The sequence below is a fragment of the Suncus etruscus genome, chromosome 15 (genome assembly GCF_024139225.1).
Source record: "Suncus etruscus isolate mSunEtr1 chromosome 15, mSunEtr1.pri.cur, whole genome shotgun sequence".
Classification (NCBI taxonomy): domain Eukaryota; kingdom Metazoa; phylum Chordata; class Mammalia; order Eulipotyphla; family Soricidae; genus Suncus; species Suncus etruscus.
In genome coordinates this window covers 81,052,916-81,067,800 of record NC_064862.1, presented here as the reverse complement: position 1 = coordinate 81,067,800, position 14,885 = coordinate 81,052,916, and the positions used below count along the sequence as shown (strand labels likewise).

The 14,885-nt window shown below is 45.6% G+C and overlaps 1 protein-coding gene across 1 annotated transcript; it reads left to right on the top strand.

Annotated features, from left to right (window-relative positions):
- The first annotated feature begins 7,240 nt into the window (after positions 1–7,240).
- LOC126030017 (zinc finger protein 595-like) lies at positions 7,241–12,365 on the top strand. The gene is made up of 4 exons (XM_049788227.1): positions 7,241–7,394; positions 8,572–8,652; positions 10,460–10,536; positions 10,878–12,365. The coding sequence occupies exons 1-4, from the start codon at positions 7,241–7,243 to the stop codon at positions 12,363–12,365; spliced, it is 1,800 nt and encodes a 599-aa protein (XP_049644184.1).
- Positions 12,366–14,885: the final 2,520 nt, after the last annotated feature.

Below are 14,885 nucleotides of genomic sequence, written 5' to 3'. Positions count from 1 at the left end.
ACTGTCCAGGGACCACTCTGAGCACCCTGGAGTTCCAGGTCTGGGTCTGTTGAGAGGCATGGGCACCCCAGGGAAGATGGGGTGGTGGCCCCAGGGACCAGACAGACCAAGCACACCAACAGTTGGATCTTGTTGCATTGATTCCTGTGGTGACCCAGGATCACCTTTTATAAAATTTTTTATATCTTTTATTTATTGAAGAAAGAAAATGCTTCTCATAGTTGACATAACTGATCATAATACATTTGTTTCAGGAAGATGAAAAACAACATAATTAAAGAAAAGAAATAGAATATTGAATGAATCACTAAAGAGATGGGAGAGAAAGGAAAGTAAATGTTCACTGGCAAGTATAGCTTTGAACATTACTGAATCACCAATCAACTCATTAATGCACTAGCAGAAAGTTTAGTAAGCTCTTATTTTTGTAAAGGAAGAGAGTTAAAAAATACAGTGAAAACGGTGTGGGTGGCAATTTTTGTTTGCATAGGCCCAGCAATATAGGGGGCGATGGAAGAGAAAAATTTGGCCTATGTACAAGAAGACCTTACCCTGAAATTTTCTGGCATAAGACCTACTCAGGGATCCAGGCATACTAGGCGGTCCCAGCCCTGATTCATTCTCTGTGGTCCTGGTAAAAATATTTTGCAGTTTCGCTGTTGTTGGTGTCAAGTTTCTATAGTTAAAGATTCCACCCTGGATCATATTGACTAACAAAAGGGACAAAGAGGTGAGTGGGCCCGAATCGGGTGGCCCCAGGGCACTTGGCTGCTTGCCAGTGACTCCCCCTGTCTCTTCTGTCCAGCCACAAACTAAGGGAATTTTTTTATAGCCTCATCTCCAGAGGCCACTCGAGGTACTCAAGGCTGATGCTTGGCTTTGTGGTCTGGGATCACTCCAGGCAGGTCAGAGGACTATGATAGGTGCTGGAGATCCACTCAAATGGATTGGAAAGATTTTATTTGAAGATGGGGAATTGTGCTCAATAAAGTTATTTTCAGTACGTGGAGAGTTTGGCTAAAGCCATTGAGTTCAGGGTCACCTAGGTGTTGTCAGCTGTAGAACTTGGGTCAGCCCCTCCCCCAAGATCTATGAGGTGAGACACTTCAAGTGCCAGACCCAGGTCACAGCTTGGTCCTTAGGAAACACTGTGGATATTAGGGTAATGTTGCAAGTCAGTCCTTGAAGAGGTTGACTGATGGAGGGATGGAGGATGAGGCCTTTCTCTTCCAGCTCGAAGCACGCATCTGCCCCCCTGTCTAGCCAATGGTTCTGAGGTGAAACGGCGGGTAAACAGCTCACAGACAGTCAGGCTTGTGGAAATATTAGCTTTATTCAGTGGACAAGACTGAAGTCCAAAGACTCAGCCTCAATTCCAGCAAAAAAGCCCCTCACCTTCCACAGACCCTTGTTTTTATCCCCCAGAATCAGGTACCACCCAATGGTGGGATCAGATACCCACCAATGGTGGAAGCAGAATCAGGTACTACCCTAGGGTGGGGGCAGAATGCCAGATCACACCCTAGAGTAGGGCACAATCACCAATCAGGTTAGGGTGAGTAACATAGTAATCCCCTAAAATATTTACATACACAACAGGGTAATATTGCTGTACAATATGCTGTTTGGTCATTTTTCACAAATGTTCCTTCACAAAGGAGCTGATGTTTGATGCCCGGTTCAGATTGTCTGATTGGATTAGTGTCAAGTAGCTTCCAGTCGGACAGACTTGGGTGGTACTTATGATTATGGGGGCAGTTTCTAAGATGACAGTGGTACTGAGGAGGGCACACACAGCCCCAATACCCACTGCCCTGGCAGGTGTGTCCACCGTGGGTCCCTTTTACAGAGCCACATCCTGAGTGGAGTCCCCCAGCTGCTCCTGGCTTGCAGGGGTTGCTAGGACACAGAGTTTCTGTCCTAGGGTCAATCCTTGACCTGGGATCCCAAGGATTTTGTGGGGACCAGGATTGGTGCCGGGCTAGGGCTGTAGAGGGAGGCTGTGGTCAGTGTTCTTGTTCCCTTCACAGCCCCAGGAAGAAAGAAGTATATGGCTCTATTTCTCTATGTTGGGTGTAGCTGGTGGCAGCGTTGCAACCTATCAGGTAGTTTCAGCCCAGGTGGAGTCACTTCCAGTCAGAGCAGGTGGCTGTGTGAGTTCTTACTATTTGCACCTGTGAGTTTCCTCCAGGGCTTACTTCGAAGGGCTTTGATGTTGATTTTAAAGATAAATCCAGGAGTGAGAAGACGAGAACACACCCTCTGAACTCCTGTCCCCAAGCAGGGGTAGGTATAGGAAAGAGAGACTGGGTAGGAGGACAGGAATGTGTAGCCACCCAGGGCCAGTGGGGCAGAAATGTTTCAGAAAGGAACCATGGGACCTGATTTGAATTCAAGCAGGAATACTATGCTTTGCTATTAGAGGCTTCTTTTTACTTTGTTGTTTGTTTTGGGGTCCACATTCAGTGTTTCTCAGGTGTTATTCCTGCCTCAGTGCTCTGGGTCACCCTTGTCAGGTCTCGAACACTATGGAGTGCCGAGATCCAGGGTTGAATTCTGGTAATATGGACCCTGATGTTGGTGAGGAAGGAGACATGGCGCTCAGGATTTCTGCTATAAAGCATCATTCCTGCCTCACCATTGAAAAAGCTCTTTGGTTTATATTATTTGTCCGCGGAGTTAATGAGTTTATTCCTGGCTCTGCACTTGACCATCACTCTACAGAGTCTCGTCTCCTTCCTGCAGCCATAGTTCTCCTCATTAAACCAGTTGCACTTTCAAAGCCTCCTTATCTGCAGGCTCCTTGGCTTTGCGATCTAAGAGGAAAATGAGAGCAAAGAATCTTTCTGGAAGCCATAGTTATTTGAAGTTAGGTCATTTTTACCTGCACTAGGAATTTGCTTTGGGGTGAACAGTGAACGCTGATAACCACGAGCACAAGATTGAGTCACTCATTCAACCATAAGTTTTCTGCCTTGCTTCCTGGGCACTGTGAAGAGTCAGGCTTTGGAGTTGGTTCGGGCTGGTATGTGATTAGCATTTTGGGTCAACCCAGAGTGGATTTTTCAGATGCTGCTTGTTCTGTCCTGGGTATTGGCCTTGGAAGGACTTTGTGCAAGTTGTAGCTCCAAAAATCTGTAGACTAGTGCCCACAGGTCATGTTGGCTGATCTAACTTCCTTACAGTGATAACTGGATTGTCTTCTGGGCATGCCTGTGAAGAGAAGGACATGGAGAATGGATTCTCCCAGGCAAAGGGAGATTCTTAAGTCTCTACGGTCCTGGGTCCTGCTTTCAGCTTGTATCCCAGTGTGCATAAGTGTGAGCTTCTCCCAGGATGCGTGGCTGTGCCTGGACGATTCTCAGAGGAAGCTCTACTGAGTCGTGATACTAGAGTTTTACCAGCACTTGCAGGCTGTAGGTGAGAGCCACCTGGGATGCCTGTAATGACCAATCCCCCGGTAGATTGAACCTGGGTAGATCACATTCAAGGTAAAGGGAAGACCAGTGTGCTATTGGTTTGGCTTTGTGACTCAAGTTCCCTTCATGATTTCATAAGCCCGGGAAGGCAGCAGAGACTGGGGTAACCCCAATGCTTCTTGGAGCATTATGTGTGGCAGAATCTAATCTGAGGGTCCTGCATGCAAGCTATCTCTGAATTCATTGCTTCCTATCCTGACCACAGTTTCACTGTTCTGTTTATTTTTCTGTGGAGGGCCACAGCTAGCAATTCCCAGGGCTTTTGTGCCCGATTGGTGCAAGCAGGATGGACTGCGGTTCTATCAACCAGCATCCATTATGGTCCCCCAAGCCTGGAGTGATTTCTAAGCACATTGCCAGGAGTAGCCCTTGAGTTTCCCCGTGTGTGTCCACCCCCAATAAAAAAGAATGAGAACACTGGCCTTCAACATGAAGTAGGATAGCAGGGGCACGGATGGTATCTGGAGTTTTCGTCCTGTATGAATCATTGTAGCAACCCCAATTTCCCTGGGTTCCAGCTCTCACAATCTTGCATCATCCTCTGCAAGAAGCTGAGCTTTGTCCTTGAGCTCATAGATAGTCAGGTATCAATCTCCTCTTTCGAGTCCTTGGGGCGTTGTGACCCAGGGGTACCCAAAGAGCCCCACCCCGACTTCATGGCAAAGGGCAGAGTCTTTCTTTTGAGGAAGATGCACAGCATTAAAGCAGCTGCTCAAGCAGGCCAACGCCACCCGGCAGACTATCACCGAACTGCCAGTTACTGTTGTAGCCCTGACCAAGCCCACCCTCGCAGCGGGGCTCTTTTCTCTCTCGCCCAGCTCCCCCGGAGCTCCTGGGGTGGGGGTCACCCAGGGCAACGTTTATCCAGACCTCAACTGAAGACCAGGTGACGCAGGGGGCGGGAAAAGTGTGGCTTCTGAACACTTGGTTCATGTTTGTCGGGTGGAGTTTGCAGGAGCTATTTCTGAGCAGACAGCCAGGAGTAACCCCTGAGCACCACCGGGTGTCGCCCAAAAATAAAAAAAAAGTGTGACCCTCCCCTCTGCATTCCAGCAATCGCCCTTCTCTCGGCCACGTTGCTCTCCAGGGATTGGGATGACTTAACCAAGTCCAGCAGGTGACATTCCCTTCCAAGCCCAATGGGGTCAGTCCCAGCTCCTGGCCCATTAGGATGGGCAGGTGCGCTGTGAAGTCACATACCTGGGGCTCTGTCTCCAGGGGCCGCCATTGTGCACTTGGATGGTTGTGGACAATTCCAGAGGACAACTCTGACTCTACCTTGGTTGCCAAGGGGCCTCTGGAACCCGGAGCTGCAGTGATGGGTGGGGGAGCCCTGAGGATTTCGGAGTGGCTCCCCAGAGACGGGAGGGCCCGAGGAAGCAGAAAGAGGGATGGATCTCTCGGCGTCCATGCCTGGGATGACCCGGGGTCGTCTGCAGGGACCAGGAGGACGGGGCCGGGGGACCGGGTGGTTGGGGCGGGTGGCTTCTCGGCAGGGACTCTGCTCTCTGGATTGTGCTCCGGCCCCATAAGTACCGAGATGTTTCTATAGCTCATCTCTGGGGTCCACCCTTTGGGTGCTCAGGGCCGCTGCTTGGCTCTGGCTCGGGGATCACTCCAGGCAGGCCCAGGGGACCTCACAGGGTGGTGGGGATTGACTGGGCTGGGCAAGGGCGAGTACTTTGGAAAGGTTTGATTTGGGGATGGGGAATTGTGTGAAATATATTAATTTTGGATGAGTGGAGAATTGGGCCTCAACCCCCGGGGCTCAGGGACTCTTGGGTCTGTCCCATGTATGACTTGGGTCAGCACCTATGGGCAAATGCCCTCCTGGGTGTCTTCTAGTCTCCTCGCCCAAGATCTATTGCGTGAGAATCTCCAAGTCCCAGACACAAGTTACATCGTGGTCCTTCATAAGTGCTGCGGATAAAAGGATAACTATGCTTTATAACATGCTGTTTGGCGCTTTTCACTGACGTTCCTTTAAAAGTAGCTGGATGCTGGGTTCAAATGTGCCTATTGGGGTTAGAATCAAGTAGGACCTGCAAGACAGTATGGGAGGGAATTGTGATGACCAGTTTATAAGATGACTTTGATGTTTAGGATGGCACGCCCAGGCCCAATATCACTCCCCTGGCAGGTTTGTCTCACTTGGGTCCCTGTGGTATTGGCATCTCCGACCAGAGAATAGCCTGACTCCCCTAGTCTGTGTGTGGCACCTGAAGGATCTGGTGTTACTGCTATAAAGAGCCCGTGTTCCTGTTCCCATCAGAACTCCCCAACACAAACAGTATCTTGCCACATTGCCCCATGTTGGAAGAAGCTGTTGTATAGGGCTTGGTCCATGAGGGCTTTCTTTTCTTTTTTTTTTTTTTTTTTTTTTGGTTTTTGGGCCACACCCGGCAGTGCTCAGGGGTCACTCCTGGCTCTATGCTCAGAAATAGCTCCTGGCAGGCACGGGGGACCATATGGGACACCGGGATTCGAACCAACCACCTTTGGTCCTGGATCGGCTGCTTGCATGGAAAACGCCACTGTGCTATCTCTCCGGGCCCGAGGGCTTTCTTTTCAAACACCAGTGCTGTCACTTCTGGTTAGGGCAGGATATCTCTGCTGCTCATGGCTTTTCCTTTTCTCCAGGGTTTACTGCAAATTTCCTATTGCTTCAACTAAGGAGGAATCCAGGAGAGAGAAGATGGAATCAAACACTTTGACATCCTGTATCCAGTTAGGAGTGAGTATGGCACAGAGAGGAACAGGTTGGGGGGCAGCAGTATGCAGCCTCCAGTACAGAGAAAGGAGTTCAGAGATATTTTAGGAAAGAATCTCTTGTCCTGATTTGACTCCAGTCAGTACCACTGATCTCTTCTATTAGAGGCCTCTTTGGTCCTTCTTTGCTGTGTTTGTTTTGGGTCCCACACCTGATGGTGCTCAGGCCTTACTCCTATTCAGTGTTCTTGGGCTACTCTTGTCATGTCTTAGACATTATGGAGAGCTAACCCAGGTTTAACTCCTGGTAATAAGGACCTTCATTTTGGTGAGGAAGGAGACCTTGATATCAGGATATCTGCCTGGAGTATCATTCCTGATTCACACATGGAAAAACACTTGATTTACGTTAATATTTTGTCCCCACATTTAATAGGTTTATCCCTGACTCTGCACTTCACCTTCACTCTTCAGAGTCTTGCCTCCTCAGTCATATTTCTCCTCAGTAAACAATTGGCCTCTTGTCAGCAAGCCCCTTGGTTCCATGGCTCTAAGAGATAAATGAGAGACACAGGTCTTTTTAGAAGCCATAGTTATTTGAATCCAGTCATTTTTTACCCTAAAATAGGATGGATCCATTTCAGGGTGAATTGTGAATGCTGATAACCAAGAGCACAGATTTGAGTCACTCACTGAACAATGAGTTTTCCTTCTCACACTTTTTTCATTGTGAAGAGTCTGACATGGGGATGGAATGGAATGGTATGTGTTTACCATTTTGGGCACCACCCAGACTTGACTTTACCAGATCCTTTTGGTTCTGTACTTGGTTTTGACCTTGCTGTGTGCGTAACTTCACCTCCTGAACTTTCTAGAATAGTGTCCACAGGTCATGTAGGCTGATGGGACTTCCTCAAAGTGAATCATCTGGCCTGTCTTCAGGGGTGGTGGTAGAGAGAACATGGAGGCTGGTTCCTCCCAAGGGGCTTGTCCTTGAGTCTCTAGGCTCCTGGGTGTCCTGCTTCAGTGTAGATTCCAGGTTGCAGCTGTCCATGACCCCCTACTGTATTGCTACTCAGGATGCTGTGACCTTCCCCGAAGTAGCTGTGAGCTTCTCCCAGGATGAGTGGCTATGCCTGGACCCCTCTCAGAAGAATCTCTACAGAGCAGTGATGCTAGAGACGTATCAGCACCTTCGGGACATAGGTGAGAGCACCACTGGGGCATCTGTGAGGGCCAATCTGATTGATTGAACCTGGGTTAAGCTCATGTAAGACAAACCTAATGTAAGGCCTACCACAGTGCTCTTGTTCTGACCTTGGGTCAAGTTCTCTTCATGAGTTCATAAGCACCCAATGGCAGTCAGAGACTGGGGTAGCCCCATTGATTCTTGAAAGAATGATGTGGGAATGGGATCTCATCTGAGGCTCTTGCAGGCAAACTCTGTCCCCCAATTCATTGCTCCCTATTTTAGCTTCAGTTTAATAGTTTTGTTTCTTGTTTTGTTTTGGACCATACCTAGCATATCCCAGAGATTTTTCCTGCTTATGACTGTACTCAGAAACACTGCTGGGGTAGAGAATAACATGAAAGATAGGTTTCTTGCATTGACAGAGGCTGACCTGGGTTCAATCCCCAGCATCCCAATGATCTCCAGATGATTTCTGGAGTGATTCCTGGTCACTTGGCCGGGTGTAATCCCTGAGCGTCGCAAAGTGTGCCCAAAATCCATCTAGAGAAAACTGCTTGTGGGGCATAATGTATCCTATATGTGGTTCTTGTATCCAAATTGTCAGTCGTTGCAAGGCAAGTATCCGCCCCACTGTACTATTCTTCAAGCCCTTAATTTTGTTTTTTTTTTGTTTGTTTGTTTGTTTATTTTTGGGCCACTCCCAGCAGCTTTTATGTGTAACTCCTGTATCAGCACTCAGAAATGATTCCTGGCTGACTCTGGGGATAATATGGGATGCCTGGGATCGAACCAAGGTTCATCTTGTGTTGGCTATTTGCAAGGCAAATGCCCTACTGCTGTGCTATTACCAAAGCCCTTACTTTTTAAGACATAATTGTTCCTTGCAAACCTTAGTGGTGATGGAGATTAATCCTAGCTCTATATTCTGTGCTCATTTCACAAAGGGCTTAGAGATCTGAGCTCGATGCAATTTGTCCTAGTGTGAGCCTTTTTGTCCTATTGCTGCCTCCTTGTTGGACACTTTGATTTCAACCTGGTGTCATTTGTGTAATAAGCAAGGTACATATAGAGAACAGAGATTCTATTCTTTATTTGTTTCATGATTCAGCCTCTTTCATTAGGGACCCAGACTACACCTGAGGTGCTATTCTCTTTCCTGTCTTTTACCCATGAATGATACCTCTTTGCCAGGGCATTGTGGGGTGAAGCCTGCGCTGATCTCCTGGTTGGAAGTAGGAGACCTTGGAATGCCGCAGAGAGGCATGTTTCCAGGTAAGTGTGGCAATAATTCCCTGACTCAGACCCTGGTGTGTGTAGCATCCTGGACCTACAGAAATGTGGTTGCTGAGCAATTTGTGTTAGGCTACTTGATCGAGGTGGGGGGGTCTTTCCAATTTCCATTCACTGCTGCTGAATCCCAATATATTCTGGAAATTTGCTGTCTTGTCATTGCTCTTTCTGGTTCTTTCTGTGGATCTTTACAACAGAACCTGAAATTCTGAGCCTTCACCTACCATCTGTGATGTCTCTGACTGGTTGCATAAAATGGTTTTGGGGTGCGCTTCTCAGCAGTCACTGGGTGTCCCTCTCACCAGTCTTTTTACACTTTCTTCACCATGAATTTTAGCAGGGTACTTGGTATTCCAAAGAAGGGCTTCTTTTTTCTTGTTTTTGCTACCGACTTATTGGTGCTATTAGGATTGAATCTGGTGGTTTTTTTCAGATTTGCTCCTTATGGTCTCAGGTGCCATATGGGATGCTGGAGGCAAACTTGGTCCACCACTTGGAAGGTCAGCACCCTCTCCGCTATACTATGTATTTGACATGATTATTGAAAATACTAAGAAATTCTTTTCGGGCCACACCTGGTTGTGCTCGGGGTTACTCCTGGTGGCCGGGCCCATTCAGAAAGCCACTCTGGCCCCAAACTGTAAGAAATTTTTTTTATTTGTTTGCTTTTGAGGAGGTCACAACAGGATTTGAACCACCATTCTTCTGCATGCAAGGCAAATGCCGTACCTCCATGCTATCTCTCTGGCCCCATACCATAAGAAATTTCATATTTGTTGTAGGGGATAAATCAGTTATGCTCAGCACAACCTGATCTGCACAAGCTAATTACTCCTTTCATGACTTTAGGGAGTATATGGGATGCCGAGAATAAAACTTGAGTCAGCTAGTTTCAAATAAAACTCCCTCAATGCTGGGCTTTCTATGTGTACCACTAAGTATGTTTCATCTGTTGCCAAGGGAAATCCACACTGAGCTATTTACTGTAATCCTTTTGACTTATCTTTTCTTTTCTCAAAACTGATTTAGTACCTTAAAACCTATATTCATTCCATCACTGGAATTCACTCACCTGTACTGAGCAATTCACTGCAATCCTTCTGACTTATCTTCTCTTTAAGCTGATTTTGTACCTTTAAAACATGTATTCATTCCATCACTTTTGCTGCATTCCACCAGGTTACATTCAACTAGTATTTGGGTGGGGGAGGTTGGGACACACCGGATGGTGCTCAGAGTTACTCCTGGCTGTATGATTAGAAATTGCTCTGGATAGGCTCCGGGGAACATATAGGATGTCAGCAATTGATCAAAGGTCCTTCCTGGGTTGGCTGTGTGAAAGGCAAATGCCAAACAACTACTATCTATCTGGCCCATTTAACTAATACTTTTTTTTGGTCTTTGGGTCACACCCAGCAGCGCTCAGGGGTTACTCCTGGCTCTACGCTCAGAAATCACTCCTGAATGGCAAGGGGGTCTATACGGGATAATGGGATTCGAACCACTGTGCTTCTGCATGAAAGGCAAATGCCTTACCTCCGTGCTATCTCTCCTGCCCTCAACTAATTCTTTTTTTGTTTTTGGGTCACACCTGGTGACACTTATATGTTACTCCTGGCTATGCACTCAGAAATTGCTCCTGGTTTGGGGGACCATATGGGATGCCAGGGATTGAACCCAGATCCAACATGGGTCAGCCACATGCAAGGAAAACACCCCACTGCTATGCTATCACTCTGCCCCAGCCCGTTCAACTAATTCTAACATTTTACATTTGGGTTGATTTTAGATGGTGGACCACAAATTCCGATAGTGACATTTCAGCAGTTTGCTTTTGGAATGGAATATCTAAAAAAGTATGAGATGGTAAGTGTTGCAAGTTCCAGTTCAATATTATGATTTTGTTGATTAGATACTCAATGCTGCAAGCACATAGTATTTGTAAATAGAACCCTTTGGTACAACCCTTTGACGTCCTTAATAATCTCTGCACTACAGAGTATGCTGAGCATACATCTTATGATGTCTGGTTCTCATATGGTCCCCTAAGCTTGCCAGAATATATTTCTGAGAGCAGAGTTAAGAATAAACTCTGAGCATCATTGTGTGGCCCAAATGAAAAATAGCAAAACAAAGATACAAAAAACAAAAATGGAGAAATTCAAGGGAGAGACAAGTAACTGAACTAATCCTCTGCTGTTTCACAGAGAAACAGCCAGACTCTGTTGGATGGAACTGATCCTGTTATATGTGCTGCAGCCTGGAGGAAATTGTCCTGCCCATATCCCAATGGGAGTAAAGAATCAGGGGGCATCTGTTGTGGACTGGACCAAAGTGAAGTGAGATTTCTTTCACCAGAGCCAGTGACCACTGTGCAAAGCTCCCCTGAATCTGCTCTGCTCAGTCCCTGGACTCAGACCCCCACAGTGGGACCATCCTGGGAAATGCAAACAACAGTGTTTGCTCTGAGCCCATCACATTCTCAGGCTAACCAGCACATTACCCATAGAGTGGAACCACCTGAGTGTAAGCAATGTGGGGGGGACTCTGTGTGTACCCTGCACCTTGACGTTTTCTCAGACACCCTCAGTACAAATGATACCCTTGAGGGTCTGCGGGGTGGGTATGCCCTGAGTCCACCTGCATGCCAAAGAGGCACTAAGGAAGTCCAACCACGAGAGAAGCAAAATAGATTTCAGGAGTGTGGGAAGGTATTTTCTCAATCCTCCAATCTTAATAGGCACAAGAGACTTCATACAAGAGAGAAACCTTATACATGTCAGGAGTGTGGGAAGGCCTTTAAGCAATACTCAGGTCTTTATCATCACAAGAAAATTCATACTGGAGAGAAACCTTATACATGTCAGGAGTGTGGGAAGGCCTTCTCTCGATCCTCAGTACTCTATAATCACAAGAATATTCATACTGGAGAGAAACCTTATACATGTCAGGAGTGTGGGAAGGCCTTCTCTCAATCTTCAGGACTCTATATTCACAAGAATATTCATACTGGAGAGAAACCTTATACATGTCAGGAGTGTGGGAAGGCCTTCTCTCGATCCTCACGACTCTCTCTTCACAAGAAAATTCATACTGGTGAGAAACCTTATACATGTCAGGAGTGTGGGAAATCCTTCATTCAATCCGCTCACCTTAGTAGTCACAAGAAAATTCATACTGGAGAGAAACCATATACATGTCAGGAGTGTGGGAAGGCCTTCTCTCGATCCTCACGACTCTATCTTCACAAGAAAATTCATACTGGAGAGAAACCTTACACATGTCAGGAGTGTGGGAAGGCCTTCTCTCAATCCTCAGGACTCTATATTCACAAGAAAATTCATACTGGAGAGAAACAATATACATGTCAGGAGTGTGGGAAGGCCTTCACTCACTCCTCAAACCTTAATAGTCACAAGAAAATTCATACTGGAGAGAAACTTTATACATGTCAGACATGTGGGAAGGCCTTCACTCGAACCTCAGATCTTTATAATCACAAGAAAATTCATACTGGAGAGAAACCATATACATGTCAGGAGTGTGGGAAGTCTTTTACTCTGTCCTCACACCTTAATAGTCACAAGAGAATCCATACGGGAGAGAAACCTTATACATGTCAGGAGTGTGGGAAGGCCTTCACTCACTCCTCAAACCTTCATCGTCACCAGAAAGTTCATACTGGACAGAAATAATATACATGCCAAGAATGTGGGCTGACTTTTACTCTGTCCTAACACCTTAATAGCCACAAGAAAATCCATATTGGAGAGAAACCTCATACATTTCAGGAGTGTGAGAAGCCCTTCACTCAATCTTTAGGTCTTTATATTCACAAGAAAATTCTTACTAAATAGAACCCTTTTACATGTCAGTAGATTGGGAGAGTCTTCCGTGTTTCCTCAGTTCTCTAAGCATAAAAGAATTCAGACTGGAGAGTAGCCTTTTACATGTCAGTGTGGGGAGGGCTACTATTATTCCTCAGACCCTGCTATGCATGAAAGAATTCATCCCAGAGTGACGCCAAGTATATACCAGGAGTGTGGGACCACCCTCACTTGAAATTCAGTCCTTCATAGACAAGATATTTCATACAGGAGAGAAACCTCACATGAATATTCATACTGGAGACAAGCCTTGAACATTGTCAGTATGTAAGGTATTCTGCTGATCTTTAAGAACAAAAGAATGTATAATGTAGAAAAGGCTTAAATCTGTAAAATGTGGAAGACCTTCACTATCGACTTATTTTCAGTGGAATATTAAAATAGAGAAAAGTTTTAAATGTACTGGTGTTTGGGAACGTCTTCACTTATTTCTCAGGCCTTATCAAACAGCAAAATTCATACTGGATACAAACCCTCTCCGTATATATATATATATAGATTGTGGGAAGGTCTTCATTCTTCAAGATTCACAGCCATTGAAATATCCATTGTGGTCAGAAACCTTATGTAGGTAAGGAATGTGAAAAGTTTCAGTTGATCTTCAAGCCTTACTAGGCACTAAATTATTCATACTGAAGAGGAAACTTATGTATGTAAGGACTGGGAAATCCTTTGTATCCCCCTCATACCTTAGGAATGATGGCAGAATTCCTTCTGGAGAGACACGTGAGCTGCCTCAGAGGTGTGGGAAGATCTTTAATTCCTCCTCAGATAGTTTCACATATATGAAAATTTTATGTGTTGTGTGAAAACAGTTAAACAGGGATGTGTTTTTTTCTTCCACACCCCTGCACCAGTAAGATTACTGGCATTTTTTAGGTTTCCCCCCAAGCCTGCCAAACTGAGGTAACCACATAGTAAGCAAAAGTGTGGCTCAAAAAAGAAATAAAAATGAATTTAAACTGGGGAGAATCTTTACTATGTCAGGAATAGGGGTAAGATTTTATTTCTGAATGTTTTCTCTGCATAAGAATGTGCATTATGGAGAGAAACTAGTATGTATAATTTATATGGGAAGGTCTTCGTTCATCTTCAAACCTTGCTTTAAATAGGATGGTTCATGCTGCAGAAAAGCCGCCTAAGCATAAGGAATTTAGGAACCTTTAAGTTTTTCCTCAGTGCTTTATAATACATACTATGAGAGTGGCTTAATGCCCTGTTGCAGCCAACTCAGATTTGATCTTCAACATCCCACAGGGTGTCTCATGCAGGACCAGGAGTGACTCCTGAGTTTAGCGATAGTGTAAGTCCTGAGCATTGAGGGGTGTGGTCCAAAAATAAATTCCAAAATGCATATGGGTTATAAACCTGAATAAGAAGGTAAGGTATTTTGGGAGACCTTTGCTCACAGTTCAGACTTTAGTAGTTATGGGAGAATTCACAGTGATGTGAAGTCTCACACATGTACTGTATTGGGGAAACCCTTTAACATTTGCTCAGCAAACCACCTTGGAGTGTTCAGAACCCTTCAGGTGACAATGGTTGTAGCAAGTTTTCACTCAGCGTCACGCATGATTCTATGGTTCATATCCCCTAAGTGAAATGACTATTATCCACATTGGTGGCTTCACAAAAGAACCCTTGATCTTATTATGTGTGTGAGGTATATACAGGCCTACATAATATTTCTCTTTTGTATCTGTTCTTTCTGCCTGCTTTTCCTCCTTCCTCCTTTTAGGGGAGGACTTTATTTATATCTGAAAAAATTTTAGCCTTAGCTGACAGGAATGAGTCTTGTTGCAGGATTGCTAGCTCCTGATTTGGAGCAACTAGCTTTGTGTTCGACCTTTTTGCCGCTTTTTCCCTCTTTTGTGTGGATTATTTACTGCAGATGGATTCGTTTGGAACTATCTCCTCATTCCTGCTGGATAGTGACAATGGGAATTTCCTTTCAGTTTTGGGAATGTGGGATAACCAGACCTTAACATTACATCCAGAGAATGGCTCACTTCACTGGTGCTGTCTCTATTAAATTTCCATGTCCTCAACACTGCAGGAAAGGGGCCTTCACTGGGGTTGTCGCCCTGCTACTGTCAGACCATCTTAAGCTTTGCATTTCCCCTTGTGCTAATAGAAAAAACATGTATGAGAGGTGGGACTGGCAGATTGGGGATTTGAAAGCAAAAAAAGAAGCAGAAATAGTTCATGGATGTGGTCTATTAGATCAAGCCTCTGTGTTTGTGTCATTCTTTGCTCCATTTCTGTGACTGGTGTCTGGGCCACTGGTTCTGAGACTCTGGTGATTCACCACGATGGTACATTGAACCC